At 48.7% G+C, this 18,234-nt stretch overlaps 1 protein-coding gene, 1 long non-coding RNA gene and 2 other non-coding genes across 6 annotated transcripts in view; 2 read left to right on the forward strand and 2 right to left on the reverse strand.

Annotated features, from left to right (window-relative positions):
* Positions 1-6,389: 6,389 nt before the first annotated feature.
* On the reverse strand, positions 6,390-9,407 carry LOC118588911. 2 transcript variants are annotated; one of them, XR_004945625.1, is made up of 4 exons: positions 9,083-9,407; positions 8,389-8,542; positions 8,191-8,283; positions 6,390-6,772 (listed from the first exon to the last, which is right to left on the reverse strand). It is a non-coding gene; the product is annotated as an uncharacterized LOC118588911 (long non-coding RNA). The 2 variants fall into 2 exon arrangements; XR_004945624.1 differs by lacking the exon at positions 6,390-6,772 and having other exon boundaries at positions 8,039-8,283.
* Trnac-gca lies at positions 6,984-7,055 on the forward strand. The gene has a single exon. It is a non-coding gene; the product is annotated as a tRNA-Cys (tRNA).
* Trnac-gca lies at positions 8,702-8,773 on the reverse strand. Its single transcript has one exon. It is a non-coding gene; the product is annotated as a tRNA-Cys (tRNA).
* Positions 9,324-18,234, forward strand: part of Lasp1 (LIM and SH3 protein 1) — a 38,772-nt gene continuing 29,861 nt past the window's right edge. Inside the window, exons 1-2 of one of the 2 annotated variants that reach the window (XM_036195577.1) lie at positions 9,324-9,648; positions 16,700-16,794. In XM_036195577.1, coding sequence (XP_036051470.1) covers positions 9,580-9,648; positions 16,700-16,794 — 164 coding nt within the window. In that variant the 5' untranslated portion in view covers positions 9,324-9,579. Of the gene's footprint in view, positions 9,649-16,283; positions 16,465-16,699; positions 16,795-18,234 lie in introns of those variants that run through there. The other variant, XM_036195579.1, reaches the window with a different exon arrangement.

Raw genomic sequence — 18,234 nt, forward strand, 5'->3', positions numbered from 1 at the left:
ACTCATCTGCACGGATGACCAGTGAACTGGATAAAGAAGTCCTGGGATGCTTCATGCTACCTCTTCCTGCAGGCTTTATTCTGGGTTTGACTTGAATGTTTTGTCAAATCCTTTCCAGACTTTTATTTCAGTGCACTTTAAAGATGGATCACCTCTCTCATATGGATGAAGTTCTTTAGAGAGAACTTAAAAAATTTTTTTTTATTTCTTTTTTGGCTTTTCAAGGCAAAGTTTCAAGGCCAGCCTGGTCTACAGAGTGAGTTTTAGGACAGACAGAGTTGTAGATAGAAACCCTGTCTTGGGGGCTGGAGAAATGGCTCAGAGGATAAGAGCACTGACTGCTCTTCCAGAGGTCCTGAGTTCAATTCCCAGCAACCATTTGTAATGAGATCTGCTGCCCTCTTCTGGCCTGCAGTCATATATGCTGTATACATAATAAATAAATAAATCTTTAAAAAATAAACAAAACCAGAAACAAAATTCTATTGCAGCCAGGCACAGCTGAAGAACTGGCTCAGCGGTTAAGAGTACTGGCAGTGCTGAGTGGTGGTGGCACACGCCTTTAATCCCAGAATCCAGGAGGCAGACAGGCGGATCTCTGTGAGTTTGAGGCCAGCCTGGTTTACAAAAAGAGTTCCAGGACAGCCAGGATTGTTACACAGAGAAACTCTGTCTCAAAAAATAAATAAATAAATAAATAATAATAATCTGTTTCCTAGGACGTTTAGTGTAGTGTGTAAAACCAAAACCCCCAAATGCCTAACATCCAGTTTACAGACATTCAATGCTCCCCAATGAGGGAAGTATAAAGCCAAATTGTCTTCAGTTATGTTTCCACATTTGTTTATTTATTTAGTTTTTTGAGACGGTTTTTTCTGTGTAGCCCTGTCTATTCTGTCCCAGGTGCATGAACTGGCCTTTTAGAGCCCATTCCCTGTGGTGGGATACTTTGCCTTGATACAATGGGGAGGGGCTAGGCTCTCCTTCAACTTGGTATGCCAGACTTTGTTGACTACCATGGGAGGCCTTACCCTCTCGGAGGAGTCGATGGGGATAGAGGGGGAGGGAGGTGAGGAGTCGGGAGAAGGGGAGGGAAGGAGAACTGGGGTTGGTATGTAAAATGGGAAAAAATTTAATAAATAAATATATATTTTAAAAAAACATGACAAAACAAAAAAGAGAAACTCACTCTGTAGATCAGGCTGGCCATTAACTCAGAAAACTGCCTGCCTCTAGAGGTGTGCACCACCACTGCCTGGCCCCACTTATTTATTTATTTGTTTGTTTGTTTGTTTGTTTTTTGAGACAGGGTTTCTCTGTGTAGTTTTGGAGCCTGTCCTGGAACTCATTCTGTAGACCAGGCTGGCCTTGAACTCATGACTTCGACATTGAAGGAATGGTGGGAGAAAAAGTTTATACAAACTGAAAGGTCAGACACCCAGGATGCTTTCAAAGGAATGGATACCTCCATCTAAAGCTCTGAAAACAAAAGATACCCAACACAACCATCCCTAAACCACCATTTTGGAATCAACCGAAGACTCCCCAGTCAAATCACAGGATGCTGAAACCATGGAAAGATCCTTCCCCTGAAGCAGTGCCAGTCACGGGGGCACTAGGAGATCATGTTGGTACTGGATGCCGATCTAGGGACCCCTCTAGTGAAAGTGGATTTTCCCGGGCTGTGGTGGCACATTCCTTTAATTCCAGCACTCTCTTAAGAGGCAGGTGGATCTCTATAAATTCTAGGCCAGTCTGGTCTACAGAACAAGTACCTGGCCAGCCAAAGGCTAACTACTGATACTGTTTACAAAAATTAGAAGAAAGAGGAGCAGGAGGAGAAGGAGGAGGAGGAGAAAGAGAGGAAGGAAGGAAGGTTGCATTATCCTTGGGGCCCCACTTTGAGGACTGTAATTGGACTGTACAAAACTTAACACCATTGTTACCCGGAAAGGAATAAGAGAGTTTATTCAGGAGCCAAACACAAGTGACTATGACCTGGGAACACAGATTCAGTTTATTCTAAACACCATGTCTCAGTGTGTTCAATATGATAACAATTCTTTGAAGTTTTTACAGAACTAGAACAAGGAAAAACCACAAATCAAGGCTTTGTGTGTGTGTGTGTGTGTTTTGTTGTTCTGGGATTACAAGCGTGTGCCTTCATGCCTGGTCCTAACACACTTTAAAAACAGCTGGTAGGCAAGTTACATCAAAGTGGGAAACCTCTTGGAACAGTCCTGGAATGTTTTCTGATGACAGCCTTTGATTGGTGGGGTCTGTTTCTACATTCCATAGGGATTTACCTAATAGTCACAAGGATGTTAGGTCATTCATATACATCTGCAATGAGAGAAAATCCTCTACTTAGAGGGTAAGGTAGCCCAAGACATTCCAGTTGTCCACAATCACTGATGTTATTTTGTTTTTCCCCAGACAGGGTTTCTCTATATCTTTGGCTGTCCTGAAACTAGCTCTGTAGACCAGGCTGACCTCAAACTCACAGAGATCCACCTGCCTCTGCCTCCTGAGTGTTGGGATTAAAGGTGTGTGCCACCACCGCTACATTTATTTCTAAATAGAACCTGTTTGTTTCATCCATACAATGTTACTTGGATACCTGTTTGCAGGCTTACCATTTGGAACTGGACAACCAGTTGATGTGCTGTCCCTGGGGAGACCCACTTCTCCTGCTTCGAACTTTACTCAATTGCCTGTCATACTTTGTGTGGAGGCCTTGTGGGGTTTCCCTGTCCAGCACAAAGTCTTGGATTTCATCATCAAAGAGCTGTCTTAAATATTCTCTCCGCATTTTGATTTTGGGAGTGTTTCTTACTTGGAACACATATCTTGTTCAGTATTTTAAATTGCATTTAAAGTGTGTGTGTGTGTGTGTGTGTGTGTGTGTGTGTGTGTGTGTACAATTTGTGGGAACTGATCCTTACACTATGTGGATCTCAGGGATTGAACTCAAATCATCGGGTTTGGTGGTAAGTACCTTTACCTGCTGAGCCATCTCACCCACCCTAAGTCAGGTGGACTGTTGTTTCTTGAGTGCAGGGATCACTTTGTGTTTTTTGTGTTCTCCAAAGTCCTTGCTTGGCACACTGCCTGATTCACTGTGAGCCTGAGGATGTATTTCCTTGCCAGCCTGCAAACTAAGTAACTTCAATGATAGGATTGCTCCATGATTGCATCCAGCAGCTGAGTGTTATGGAGAAAAAGCACGTGTCATGCCACTCCCCTCTAAAAGGTTTTCTCTAGTATTCCTACACCTCTGCCCAAGTATGTTTACCTTTTCTTTCCAAAATGACCACCCCATGGTTTCTCCTGTCCTGAAACCCCTATACTCTCATCCCCTCCGTCTCTCAGCTGCAGAGCTTGCCCATTCCTTTCTGCAGAAAACAGTTGCAGTGGTGTGATGGGATACAGTAACTATAGGGATCTATTGGTAGGTTTGCCAATTCCTGTGTTAGAAATACACACATGGTAGCTGGGCGGTGGTGGCACACGCCTTTGATCCCAGCACTTGGGAGGCAGAGCCAGGCAGATCTCTGTGAGTTTGAGGCCAACCTGGGCTACAGAGTGAGTTCCAGGACAAGTGCAAAGCTACACAGAGAAACCCTGTCTCAAAGGAAAAAAAAAATACACACATGGGGCTGGAGAGATGGCTCAGTGGTTAAGGGCACTAACTACTCTTCTAGAGTTCAATTCCCAGCACCCACATGGCAGATCACAGCTATCTGTAACTCCTGTTCTAAGGTATCCGACATCCTCAAGCAGGCAAAACACCAATACATGTAAAATAAAAAAGTAAATAAATATCTTTAAAAAAAAATAGCCTGATGCAGTGGTGGCCTCTGCTTTCAACATCTTCCTTAAATGTCCACCCAATGTCTCTATTCTGTATATAGCTTAGTGGTAGAAAACTCACATGGTATGCTGAACTCCTAAGCTCAATCCCAAGTACCATCAGAAGTAAAAACTTAGAACACACACACACACACACACACACACACACACACACACACACACACACACGAGTTTCTCTCTATATCCTTGGCTGTATATTGAGCCTGTTGCCTGTGGTACCAGATTATGACTTCTGCAAGGGTAGGGAGCCATACACTTATAGCTTTCTCTTGACTGAGACTTTCATTATTGCTGTTCTTGAGACAGGGTCATGCCATAGAGCCCAGACTGGACCTGGAATTGGAACTGAGCATCTTTTCCCTCAGCCTTCAAAGTGCAGGCATGACAGGTGTGACTCACCACATCTGGCTGAGATTTTTCAAAAAGATGGGTTTTAAAAATTATTTATTTATTTGTTTTAACACGAGGGTTTCTCTGTGTAGTTTTGGTGCCTGTCCTGGATCTCACTCTGTAGACCAGGCTGGCCTTGAACTCACAGAGATCCACCTGCCTCTACTTCCCAAGTGCTGGGATTAAAGGCGTGCACCACCACCTCCCTGCTAAAATGGGGTTTTTTAGTTAGCATTTTTTACATTTATTGTGTGTGTATGTGTATGTGTGAGTGTTTCGGGTGTGTGTGTGTGAGTGTTTAGGGGTGTGTGTGTATGTGTGAGTGTTTAGGGGTGTGTGTGTGAGTGTTTAGGGGTGTGTGTGTGTATGTATGAGTGTTTAGGTGTGTGTGTGTGTGTGTGTGTGTGTGTGTGTGTGTGTGTGTGTGTGTTTAGGTGGGTGTGGAGGTCAGAGAATAACTTGCAAGAGTTGGTTCTCTCCTTTAACTACATGGGTTCTAGGGAATGAACTCAAATCATCAGGTTGAATAGCAAGTACCTCTACTTGAACTATCTTGTCGGCCCCCCAAAACATGGTGTGTGTGTTTGTGTTAGGATCTAATCCACAGCCCAGAGCCTTCAGTAGTCTAGGTGACTCTGTCATTGAGTACATCCTTAGCTCCAAAGAGAAATGCTTGGCTTTTTATTTTCTTATGTATTTTATCTTTTCTGTTTCTGTTTGTCTGTTTATCTTTCTCGGTCTCATGTAGTCCAGACTGACCTTGAACTCTATATGTAGTTGAGGCTGGCCTTTCAGAGGCTCACAGTGCTGGAATTACAGGTATGTGCCATCACACCTAGACACCTTGAATTCAAACCAGTGAGACTGATCTTCGATTTTTCTTGTTCCTGATCCAGTACAGGGCCTGGTGTCTGCCAGGAGAGCTCCCACCACTGAGCCACACCCCAGGGCTCTGGGCACAAAGTTGTGGAACAGTTGTCTAGAATTCACTCACCTTTGTACAACTGACAGCAGCTCTCTGTTTCCCTCTGTCCCAGTCCCTACTAACCACCATTTATTTCCCTTTCTATTTCTGTGGTTCTCTACATACCTTGTATCTGAAATCATGCAGTATCCGGATTTCACATTATTTATTATTTATTTATTTACTCCTTTCTTTCTTTCTTTCTTTCTTTCTTTCTTTCTTTCTTTCTTTCTTCCTTTCTTTCTTCCTTTCTTTCTTTTTCTTTCCTTCCTTCCTTCCTTCCTTCCTTCCTTCCTTCTTTATTTATCTATTGAGACAAGATCTCTATATAGTCAGCATGATGTCTTTAAACTCCACCATGCTGCATATTGCAGACTGTCATTCCTGAAGTTAAATAATACTGCACAGGAGGTTTTCTCCAGGTCCATTAGACTCCCTGTAAAACTCCTCTGTATTAGTCTGAATGATGATTGATTAAAGCTCCCTTCATTTAAACTGTCTCACACATTTTCATTCATTTTGTATAAGTTCCATGTTTCTTGCTTTGGCCTCAAAGCTCTCCACTCTTCCGGCTATGTTAGATTCCGTGGCTTCCCTCCATCCCCACCCCCGTCCTGGCCACGACCCCCCTACTGCCCCATACCAGGGCTCACTGTGTAAGCCTGGCTGGCCTGGAGCTCTGAGATCCTTCTGTCTCTGCGTGGGTCACCTACACCTCAGCTTTTGAACTGCTCCTCCCTGGCCTGGCCTCTCCCACCTCTAAGGACTGCCCACTGGTCATTGCCTCCGCCCAGACTATCCACCCTACACAGATTGCCAAAGGGTTCCCTACTAAATGTCATTCCGGTCTTAACTGCCAAATCACTATTCCCACTTTCCACACAGCTGGGAAAGGTATCATTTTAATGGTGAAGTGCCCCTGGACTTGATTGCCATCACTCTAAGTAAAGGAAAGAAGAATAAAATTCTTCCATGGCTATCCAACTTGAAGTAGCCCTCAGGTACTTTGCTAAATATCTTGCTTTTAGTATTATTTACTTATTGGCAGAGTTTTGCTATTCAGCCATGGCTGAACTGAGTGCTAAATACTCCCCAGGCACCATCACTAGCTGAACCTCACTTTGTAGACCAGGCTGGCCTCGAACTCACAGAGATCCACCTGCCTCTGCCTCCAAACACATGCGCTGGTGCCACCACTGCCCAGCAAGTATTTATGCTAATTCACCTGTGAATGTATTCCTAGTTGGTCTCTAGCACATTGGGAACTCAGAGAGCTAGGACTGCTCTATCTTAGTTGGAAGTTTGTTTTGCTTCTTGAGAGGGCGGCATAGTGAGTGCTCTAAGAATCTCAAGAGGGCAACCATGACGCTCTGGAAACTGCAAATGCCTCGCAGTGGGTGTTCTGTTTGAGATGATATTTGTATCCTGGAGAGAGCAGAGGGAAAAGTCTTCCAACGCAGTTTCGTAAGAGAAAGATAAACGATTAGAAACTGGATAAAGTATCGAGTCTAACTTGCATTCCAGATGGAGTTACATGGTGAAACCCTGCTTAAAAAAAAAAAAAAAAGAGTTTGCAACCTAAATTCATGTTTCCAAATCGTCAGTGTGCTTTTAGCTTTCTTTTTTAGATGTGTGCCTTTATTTTGGTTAAATTTGTATTACTTAGCAAAATATGTTACTTTTAAAAGTATAAAGTCTCAAAAATGAAAAGTATACAAGTCATGTAAAATGAATTTTCTCAGCTCACACCGGCAGAGGGGGTATAGCTCAGTGGTAGAGCATTTGACTGCAGATCAAGAGGTCCCCGGTTCAAATCCGGGTGCCCCCTTAAGTGTGTGCATATTTTTCATTGACATTCATATATAATTCCACTAGTCAGTTATTTCCAATTCAAAAATCTCTATCCTCCAAATTTTCCGCACCCAGGGAGCACCGTAATTCTGAATGTTCGTGGTCCTCCGGAAGTAAGTAGTAGGAACCCTATTCTCCTAACGTGCTGGACTAGTTTTAGTCACAACTTGCTTTTGGGTCACAGTGTGGAGGTGTGAAAGCAGTATTACTTTTACCTAGTTTGTATCCTGACCCAAAACACTAAGATGAATCCAGAAACAGAATGTTTATATACTTGTTTGTAGCAAGGTGTGGTAATACATGCCTGTTACTCCCAGCACTTAGAAGTCAGAGGCAGGAGGATCAGAGTTCAAGGGAGTTTAAGATTAGCCTTGGCCTATATTTCAAAATTGAGGCCAGCCTGGGCTACATGACACTCTGTATGGAAAAAAAAAAAAGACATTTATTTAAAGATTTAAAAAAAATGAGAATCTTCTTCACTGAGAAGTTGAGGCCTGATAAAATACAATTTCACGGCCTAGTGCCTGGGAAGTGAGACGCAATAGTCAGGTATTTCTGGGATTTGTCCCGCAGCTGTTCTAGCCCCTTCCTTGTTCAGCCCGGCAGAGAACAGTAATGGGAACTGGGAAGCAAAAAAATGCACGAGAGTATTCCCCTGGGGTCATGGGATGACACAACCAGATTCCGTGTTTAAAATATCACAGCCGCACCCTGACCCAGGCAGCATGCCTCTCCCTCTCTTTTCTTTTTCCTTTTTTTGGGCAAAACCTAGCTGAGGGGGCCGCCCTTGCCTCCTTCTTCACACTAAGATTTCTTCCAGCCCAGATACCGTAGGCCACACACTCAGCAGATGAACACCTGTCCCCATTTTGAGGATTTCAAACCGAAGGCTTTTGTAGTAACACTCCAGTGATCCTCAAAGACCGGTTCCTGGGTCCCTGAGTGCCTCACCTGGAAAATCCGTCAAAGAGCTAATTGGCAAGGCCTCCCTCCAGGTCTACACAATAATGGGAAACTGGGGATGTTTTGATGAGCCCTCTAGGTCGTTCTGGAGCACGCCTAAGTTTGAAACCCACTGCATTAATTTCTATTGCTTGGCTTTGGGATCTTACTCTTGCACTGTAGAGAGCCGATGGGTGCGCAGCTGCGGCTTCCACGTTCTCCAAGGGCTTTTACTCGGTCCGCATCACCAAGCAACAGGGAAGCTTGTGAAGAACAGAGAATAATAAAGAAGGCAGAATGAAAAAAGGGAAAAAGCAAGCTTAGGTTGGGGAAGGGCCATATCTGTGAGTTTTCCTCTTTTGACCTACCCTTATCCTCTCCGACATAGAATGCCAACCTGGGGAGTGACCTTGGCTCCTGAAAACCAAGTGTGGAATCATCCAATCAAAACACGCAAGGCAGAAATCACCACTCTGGCGCCAGTCAAATAAGATCGCGCACCTTCTGTTCCTGACAGTTATTCTGCTGGATACAAGGCAAAAACGAAGGGTTTCCGCTTAGATTGTAAAATGAGGAACAATCTTTATCTTTTTACCTATTTTAACCCAGGATTGGTCAAGATGATGATATTTGAAATGACACGTATATTTATTTGGCCATTAAATTGAGGAAAAGACTCCGAGGGGGCACCCGGATTTGAACCAGGGACCTCTTGATCTGCAGTCAAATGCTCTACCACTGAGCTATACCCCCACGCCGTTCCAGTGGTTGGAGCAAATTCTTTTCAGTAGTAAGATACTGTTGCAGCTGCTACACGGATAATAGAGGGGTAAGGGAAAAGAATAAAAGAGCAAAGGGGACCAAGCTAAAAGCAGAGGATGCCCGTGAACCCCTAGGAATCCTGCAGCTCAGAGGCGCAGGAAGTGTGAACACCCGGACGCGCCGAGTCCAAAGGGAAAGGGGCAGGTACCAATGTAGGAGAGGACGTGGGCGAGAAGGGAACTAGCTGGGGCACTGGGCGGGGCAGGTGGGGATCCCCGCAGGTTCACGTTGGGTACCCACTGGTATAAAGAAAGTCCTCGAGTCTGGAGAATCCGTACCATCCCCACCCTCATCGAGTGCGTGGGGTCGGCCCTCTCACGGGAGATCGGGCTTTGTCGCAGTCGCGTATGTATGTCCAGTTGGGGAAGGGCCGTGGTCCGGGGCTGTGGTCAGTCGGGGAGCCCAGGGGCGCGGGCACCCCGGGAGCTTAGGGACTCCAGCACCTATGTCCTGCAGCCCTCCCCGGAACCCGCCCCCACGCAGCCCCACGTCGCCCGGGGAGCGCGCCTGGTCGCGCGCGCCCCTTTCCGCGTCCGAGGCGCGTCCCCGCCCCAGCCAGTGCAGCCCCTCCTCCCCACCGTGTTTATTAGGGGAAGGAGGGCGGAGGCGGAGGCCAGTTCCCCAGTTCCAGTCGCCGTCGCCAGCACAGTTGCAGCCGCCGCCTCCCAGCCGCTCGCCCAAGGAAAAGGGAACGCGCGCGAGCTCGGGCGTCTCCGCCCCAGTCTTTCCCCGGAGCCATGAACCCTAACTGCGCCCGGTGCGGCAAGATCGTGTATCCCACGGAGAAGGTGAACTGTCTGGATAAGGTGAGCTCGGGCACCCGGCGCCGCGGGCTAGGCATTCCCAGTGCAGCTCTCAATCGGGGGGAGGAAGGAGGGACTGGGTCTCTGCGGGCTCTTCTCTGTGATCCCCTGAGCAGGGAAGGAAGGCGGGACGTGACTTGGGGTGCGGAGACAGACCCCAGTCTGGAACCCGGGAAATCCAAGGCGAGGCGGTGGGCAGCCACCGCTGGAGAAGGATGGACTCTGTGCGTCCGGGCTAGAAGGGTTGGAAAGGCGGGAGGGCGGGAGAGCACCAGGAAACCAGGATCGCCGGGGTGTGTGCCGGAGGTTAGAGGTGCAGTCCCGCCCCCCCTCAGAGCCGGGAGTAAGAGAGGAGACGGCCGCTCCCTTTCCCCGCGGCGCCCAGCGCCAAGTAGGCGGAAGCGCGAGGCGCTGGGGGGAGGGGGCGGCGGGGGCGGGGCGGAGGCTGGGGCCAGCGCAACCCTCCGGGCTTGGGCTGTTGGTAGCCCGGCTTCCTGGCCTGGAAGCTGGGTCTGGTCCATTGGCCAGCGAGTGCCAATTGTGGTGAAAGGGACTTAGGGGCAGCACTGGAATCTTATTTCGAGACACCCCCCCCCCCGTTTTGAACGACCTGCTGGACTGCCCCCTCCTTGCTGGTTCCGTGGTTGGGGAACCCGCAGACCTCCTTCATAGCTTTCCCAATCCCCAATTCAAATTGCAAGCCACTCTGGGTGCTGGGCAGCCCAGCAGGAGCTGGGCGGGGTGGGCTGCTGAGGTAGGGAGGGTTGGAGGGGACGCTTCTCCGAGATCTGAAATTGTGCTCAGCCTGGAGACCAGCTTGGAGAACAAAGAGCTAACTTTTCAGAGCTGGTTTCATCAATGGAGGGTGGGATTGACCGACTTCTGGGGAAGCCAAGGAAAGGGAGAATTTTTTTAGAGGGAAGGGCGGAGAGGGTAGCCTTCTGGAAACTAGCTGTCCCCTAGGGGCTCTTACACATCCCCAGCCCAGGCTGGACTCGTTCATCTGGTTGCCATTACACTTCTGCAAGGGGAATTGAAGAGTAGATCTGGGTGTTTCCGGTACAGTTTGAGGTGGGACCCTCCTGCCTTGCTTTGAACCTTCTAAAGCCGAAGGCAACCTGTCCCTTCTCTGTGTTCCCCTCTGAAGGGACGCCTCTGTGATTTGGCTCCTCGTGGGTACATTGTGTCTAGTTCCCCAAGCTAGATAGGAGTTTACCTCTTCCCACCTTTCCGTCTGAACAGGCGATAGGCCTGCGCCTGAGAGAGGGGGGTCTAGTTTTGTTGGAAATGGATACTTTGTTAAATACTTTGTCTCTCCTCTCGGGACTAAGATTAGTTCGTTCTTAGGAACCTTTGACCTCCGAGTCCAGGTCAGGAGGTGGGGACTCGTGGTTCTGAAACATTTGGACTCTTTTTCTGGAGGAAAAGGACATGGGGTTTGGCTAGCCGGGAGTTTAGGAGGAGCTTACGGAAGGTGCTGATCTGCTCAGTCACTGTACTAGCCCCTGGAGAGGGGCACTCCTAGATGGAGGCCCACCCCCCAAAAAACAAACAAACAAACTCGGGAAGTTAACTGTCCTTACATGAAGATAGTTGTCATTCCTGGTCAAGTGTTTTGACCTCGGCATTTGCAGTTCCCTAGGCTGTCAAGTGGGCTCCCCAGTAATGAGTGGGGAGAAGCAATGGATGGTGGATTGCTAGCCTGGGAAGTGGGAGGCAGTCCTAGCCTAGGTCTATGCCCATCAGCTTTATGAATGGTTCTGGGCCTCAGTATTTCCTGTCACCAGATGGGTATTGATGATGTCATTGCCTCGGAGGTGGGCAGTGCAGGGAGTGTGGTCAAGGCCGTTCTCTCTTTTCTGCCCAGCACTCCAATCACTCTCCTTCTAAAGACCTTCAGTGCTGTGTGTCATAGGGAAGGGGGCAGGGATCCTACATGCCCTAGCTAGAAGAGAATATTCTAGTAGGGGTTGCCCTGGGAAGTGGGAGTGGGTGATTCCTTTCTGGTTTTAGAACTCCCCCTAGTGGAAGTGGTCCTGGAGAGACATCTGCCTTTCACCCACTCCACAGACTGGAAAATCCTGCCGTCTTGTCTCTCCCGTCCAATGCCCTACAGGCAATAAGAACAGATAGAACTGGAGCCCTGGAGAATGCTGAGCAGAGACCTGGGTATGAGGAAAGTTCAGTCCCATAGGCATGGTTGCTACCCAACTTCCCAAGGCTCTGGTCGACAGTCAGGGAGAATCGAGGTGGGCTGGCCTGGTTTACTGCAATCCCCTATGGCATGCCGCCTGCTGCTTGGCTAAGTAACCTGTGTCCTTGATGAACAGTCTTTTCTCCTGGCTGAGCCTTATCTGTCAAAGGCATAAGTGGGTAAACCTTATCACCAGTGGAGGCCACTCTGTCCCCAATCCATAGTACCAGCGAGCTCTGCATGCTGGATAAATAAATCTGACGACAGTGTTTGAGGAAGGAGGTTGAGGTTTGTTTCCCTGGAGGGTTTCTGGGATTAGAACAGGAAGGAGAGCCAGGGTGACCTCATTCATTTAACAAATATTTATTGAACACCTACTTTGTATCTAGTGACCTACACTGTTGAGAATCTGCTACAGCTTTCTCTCACTTTCTTTCTCCCTCAGCTTCTAAAAACAGGTGGAGACAGTCAGGAAAGCTGGGGGACTGGCCCACTGACAGTTGCTTTGGAATGCCCCAAATGGCTGTTAGGGTGTACCCCTGTTCCCTCAAATGAACAAAGTTCATGTTGCCATGAATAACAGTTTGTTGTTGTTTGCTTTATTTTATGTGTATAGATCTTTGCCTGCGTATATGTCTGTGCACCATGTGTATGCCTGGTGTCAGAGGAAGCCAAGAAGTGTTGGCTTGGCTGGGACTGGAATGAACAAAATTCTGAGACCCACCATGTGGGTTTTGGGAATTGAACCAGGGTCCTCTGGAAGATCGGCCCTTGCTCTTAACCACTGAGCTCTTGTTCCAACCCCCATCTCCATGTTTTTGTTTTTGTTGTTAAAAAGAAAAGTTTAGAATACCCTGCAATCACTTCAGGACCAGCCATTCACGTTAGGTACTACTTACTGAAGTGTACTGGGCTGAGCAGCCTCACAAATGGGGTGGGGGTGGGGGTGGGAGGTGGGTTGGGGGAAGATAGCTCCTGTAAGCTATGAGCCCTATAAGCAAGTGTGTCTGTCTTTTTGACATTGGGACATGATATTGTCATCTACAAGATTCCCAATAGAGAAATATACAATCAAGTTGCTCAAACTGAAAAAAAATTTTATAATGTTTTAAGTAAGCTTACCATTTTGTGTTGGGCCATGTTCCTGATGACTTTACCCACCCAGAGGAGGCTCATGGACAGTCTGTCTTCCTCCTTTTACCTAAAGTTTTTTCCTTCTTTCTTTCTTTTTAATCTTCCTGCCTCAACTTCCCAAGTGCTGGGATTACAGTCATATGTCACTATGACTTGCAAATTTCTTCTTTTGAAGACAGGGTCTCATGTAGCCCAGGCTGTCCTTGAACTCACAATCCTCTTCTTACCTCCGCCTCCCAAGTGCTGGGATGACTAATGAGTTTTGCCACCACATCCACTCTTTACAGTGCTGAGTGTTGAACACAGGATTTTGTCTTTGTGCCTTCTAGGCAAGCCCTTTTCCAACCGAGTTACCTCCCCAGCTTCTAAAATTCTGGCTGTTTAGGTCGTCTGCTGGTGTATTTGCAAAAAAGTATTTTTATTTACACTGTCTCTTTTCCAAAAGTGGGTTCCACTTAGGCAGCATAGTGGTGCACACCTTTAATCCCAGTACGTGGGAGGCAGAGGCAGGAGGATCTCTGAGTTTGAGGCCAGTAGACTGGGCTACAGAGTGTATTCCAAGGCCAGCCATAGCTGCGTAGTGAAACCCTGTTGGTAAGATGGGGGCGGGGAGTGGGCCCCACCCTTCCTCATCCTATCTGGAGGAATGTGTTGGGCCAAGGATCCTGAGGGCTATGGTTCCAGGAGCTTCAGGTTACTAGAAAGGAATTGGGGAAGTGTGTTGAGTTTATAAGCTGGAGGCCCTGAGTTAGGCTGATGGCCTGAGCCTGGGTAGTGCTGGTGTTGACCCTAGGAAGGGGCAGACTAACTCTGCAGGAAGGGAGGGGTCTCATATTCCAGCCCTGAGTCACCGGCACCTTAGGGGGCAGGTGACAGGCTGCAGGTACAGGGACCTGGATGAAGCTCCTCTCTCCCTCCCCTAGAACCATAGAGCCACAGGTCTGGCTCTAGTGAGTGGGATCCTTGCAGGGGCTTCTATGCCCGCTGGTCGGTCTGTCTTTTTGTAGAGTCATTTTTCCCACACAGCATTTCGGACAGGATGGGAAAGGCAGTTGACCAGTGCCTGGTGTCTGACTGAGCTGCATCTCATGGGTAGCTTGCTTGCCTTGTGACTAGGGATGCCTTCTGAGCTGCACACCTCCCAGTGTGGTTCACTTCCTCAGTCATAAATCCTGGGAGTGCATGCCCAAAGTCTGCCCTGGACCTTGCAAACAAGGCCATTCGTGCTGTGAACTAAGGCTCCTCGGACCAGGGGAAGAAGGCAGGTCCTCTTGGGATGGCCCTTCTTCTACAGTATCTTTCCTCCATACCTGACAAGAGACAGGATGAAGTTTCTCTCATACTGGAGTTGGTTCACGAGCACTCTTGAATGAATGGCCATTTCCTGCCTCCCCGAAGGAGTGGCCTTCTGGTTCTCCTACAGTTCCTGAAGGAACTGAACTCCACAGATGTGGAGACCTGCCTTGGTGAGCTGCCCAGCAGATAGTCAACTCACACTGGTTTCCATTACTCTGCTCCTGAGCAGTCCAAAAAAGGACAGATGACCACGCTCCCTTGTCGCAGGCTGATGTATCAAGTTGAGAACACTGGCTCCCTTAGGATCTCTAGGAGTAGACCACTAATGGGAGCATACTCTTGGGAGCAGCCTGGAGTTCCTGTGGGAACTCTAGCCTGGTCTGTACTCTACTAGCTCTTTCTCCACAGGGCCTGGCTCTAGGGTGAGGATCTGGCCATCTGTGGGAGATCTCTTTCCTGACCTGGAGTTTGTCAGGAGGCGACCTTGGAGGTCCCTAGCCCTAGGACAGTGTATTCCTGCATATGTGTGTGTGAAAGTGGGTCATGGTCTGGATTCTGCAGAATGTTTTTCCTGGCAGGCCCCTGCGGGGGTAGGGGAGGCAGGGGCCCAGGCAGGGGCAGCAGGCAGAGGCTGTAGACTAGCTGGTGACAGCTGGGGCAATCTGCCAATGCCTCCCAGTCAGGGAAATCTATGGTGGAAGGACCACCCTGTTTTGATTTTTCGGGGGGGGGTTTATGTTGGTTATGGGACACCCCCAAACTGCAAGGATTCTGAAAGTTACTGTGAGGGGGGGGGGTGGAGGGGGTGGAGGCAGTGGCTCTTGGACGGGCCCAGGTCGGGGTGGGGCCAAGCTTAGACCACCCGACCCTTTACTTCCAGACTTACAGCTGGCTCCCTTCCCAAAGAGTCGTTTCCTGCCTTGTTAACATTCCCTGTTAGATATTTTTTACCCCGTTGGGTCTCCTTGATAGGAAAAATGTCCCACTAGAGGGCAATTGCCCCCAGAAATAGACCTGGTGTCTGGTTGAAGTGTGCTGAGGTATAGGGGTGGAATCCCAGTGACTGAGCTTCCTTTCTTTGGGCCCCTCCTCCGAATGTGTCTGAAGCTCCCTTAGTTTGGGAAACATGTTTTAAGAAGCACCACTTTGGGGGGGTTCTTTGACAGTCCTACCACCCACTCTGGCACTTTCTGAGGTCTCCCTGGCCCCTGGCTACCTCCTTTGGGGGTCAAGAGTGTTTCCATTGACTGCTGAGACAGGCAGGTACAAGCAGCCTAAGGCTTAAATTCTGGGATGGAGTGGCTTCACGTGGTTACTCCTTCTCTCCATCAACCACCCTGGATCTGTTTTAGAACCCTGAGTTTATTAGGGTTGCTCCTCCCATGTACCCTTGTTGGTGCTCAAGTTGGGCTGTGTGAGTACCTCCAGCACCCACTCAGAAGCAGGGTGCCGGGTGCTTTCCTGGGGGCAGGTGGTTTCTCATGAATCTTTAACAGTCCCGGGGAGACGGGCATTATTCTCTGCAGTCCATAGACAGGAAGTAGAATCAGACTCCCAGGTGCTTTGCAGACAGGGTGAGGCCAAGGTCATACAGCTTTCTGGGTGGGGTTGTGATATGGACACACCTGGAGTCTAGCTGAGGGCTTTAAAACAAAGCTCTTTTCTACCCCTTCTGGGTGTCTCCCACCCTTGTCCAGCTGCGGGCCGCAGAGGTGGGAGTGGACAGGATGTGGGTGTGGCTGGGGCACCTACCGGCTCCTCTAATCGGGGGTCCTTGGGGAAGTGAGAGCCAGCTGAGCTAGAGCATCATGGAGGGGAGCAGCAGAGGGTCAGCAGCTTAGAGGGAAGATAGGTCTGCCCTGGTCTGGGCCTTTGTACCATTGGCTGTGCTCTCTTCTGCAGGCTTGGTGGCCAAGGACCTGCTCCTTCCCAGTGTGCTGCTTAGCAACGGAGTGCCGCTTTGCATAATCAAGGAGTCTCATCCAGTTCTGGGTTGGAGTGGTCTGGGGAAGTGGAGATGCCGTTCTGGAGGCTGCTGCCTCCTTCTTAACTGGGTTCATCTCCCTTTACTCTCTCAGATCTGATCTACTTGCTGTCCTGACAGCTAAATAATTGTCTGGTGGGGCGTGTGGAGGGGAGGGGAGTGTCATTGGCTGCCAGAGCCTGTGACCTGAAATGCCCCTGTTCACCAGGTGGTAATTATTATTTATTTATTTACTTTTAAGACAGGGTTTCTCTGTGTATCCCTGGCTGTCCTGAAACTCACTCTGTAGATCAGGCTGGCCTCAAATCCACCCCAAGTGCTGGGATTAAAGGCCTGTGCCACCACCGCTGCCGCCCAGCTTCCCCAGGTGTTCTTACAGCCTTAGAGTGTGTCCATGCCTGGGGGAGTCCTGCTGTCTAATTGTGTCTCTCCTCTGTCCCACCCAGTTCTGGCATAAAGCATGCTTTCACTGCGAGACCTGCAAGATGACCCTGAACATGAAGAACTACAAGGGTTATGAGAAGAGACCTTACTGCAATGCGTGAGTCTGGGGGATATGGGAGTCTTGGGGTGCCTGGCTTCCCTCCCACCCCACCCCCCAGCCCAAGGTGGCATTGCGCACTTGCGCACCCTACTGGATAGATTATGATCGCTTTGTCCCCCCCCCCCCCCCCCCCCCCCCCCCCCCCGTAGCAGAGTGCTTTTACTGTCCCCATTTTACAGATGAGAAAACAGGGAAGGGAGGGGACTTTCCCAGGATCACGTGGGGAGGCTAATGTGAGGCTGGTTCGTAGACAGCCTCTGGGTAGTAAAGCCAGTGGGCTACTTTCCTTGTACCTTGCGTGTTGTGCAAAGGGTACAACGGGGATTAAGAGACCTGTCCTGTGCCTGCTGCATTGTATCCAGGCTTGGGAGTGGGGTTCTCCTCTTGGCTTTCTCTCATTTGGTGATTCCTTTCTCCATTTTCCTTCTAGAAGGTTTTAGAGACCTTTTGTTTTTTTTCTTTTTTTCCTCTCTCTCTCTCTCTCTCTTTTTTTTTTTTTTTGAGAATACAAAACAAAAAATATTTGTTTATTTATTTTATTTTATGTGTATGAATACCACTTGGGTGCTCGGTATCCATGGAGACCAGAAGAGGGCATCAGATCCTCTGGAACTGGAGTTGTAGGTGGTTGTGAGCCTATATAGGGGTGCTGCAAGTTGAACCCAGGTCCTCTGCAAAAGCAGCCAGTGCTCTTAACCACTGAGCCATCACTTCAGCTCCTTTTCATATTGAGAAGGAGAAGGGTGTGGCCTGGTATAACCAGCTCCTTTTCTGCCTTGCAGGGAGACCAGTGACACTGTTTGCCCATTCTTCTGAGAGTCGCTAGCTTGGCTTCGAATGTTCCTTATAGAGAATCCTGTGTTGTGGCCTGCTGGATGCAGGGCTTGGGGAGGGAGGCCATTGTCTCCCACCTTGGAGGGACACCATCCTGGAAGTGAGTCTCCGGCAGTTTCAGAGAGGATTGAAACTCTTATCTCTAAGGGGACTTGTGAGTAGCAAGTGCACCCTCAGCAGTAAGTCAGAGCAGATGCAGCAGCTGACCTCAGACCACTTGCAAGATCTGGGCTTTAGGAGGTCAAGTTCCTCAAAGGGAGGTGGCAAGATCAGTAATCAATTAAGTTTCTGATTTGTCTTAAGTCTAGGTATTTTTGCTTGTTTGTCTCATATATCCCAGCTAGTCTACACTCACTATGTAGCTGAGGATAGATATCCTAAAACTTCTTGCCTTCACCTCCAGATGTGTGGGTTTATAAACATGTTTCACCATGACCCGCTGGTCTCCTAATTTAATTCTTCTTAGCCAGAGTTTACCAGAAGGAAAACCGGAGACATGTCTCTTTGAGGGCAGGCTATCTTGCCCCCACCTCCTTGGCCCAAGGACTTTAGGGGTTTGGGCGTTCACCAGACACTTGTTGCTTGTTCTCTGCTCTCTGTTGA

This window comes from Onychomys torridus, chromosome 8, assembly GCF_903995425.1.
Source record: "Onychomys torridus chromosome 8, mOncTor1.1, whole genome shotgun sequence".
In the NCBI taxonomy this organism is placed as follows: domain Eukaryota; kingdom Metazoa; phylum Chordata; class Mammalia; order Rodentia; family Cricetidae; genus Onychomys; species Onychomys torridus.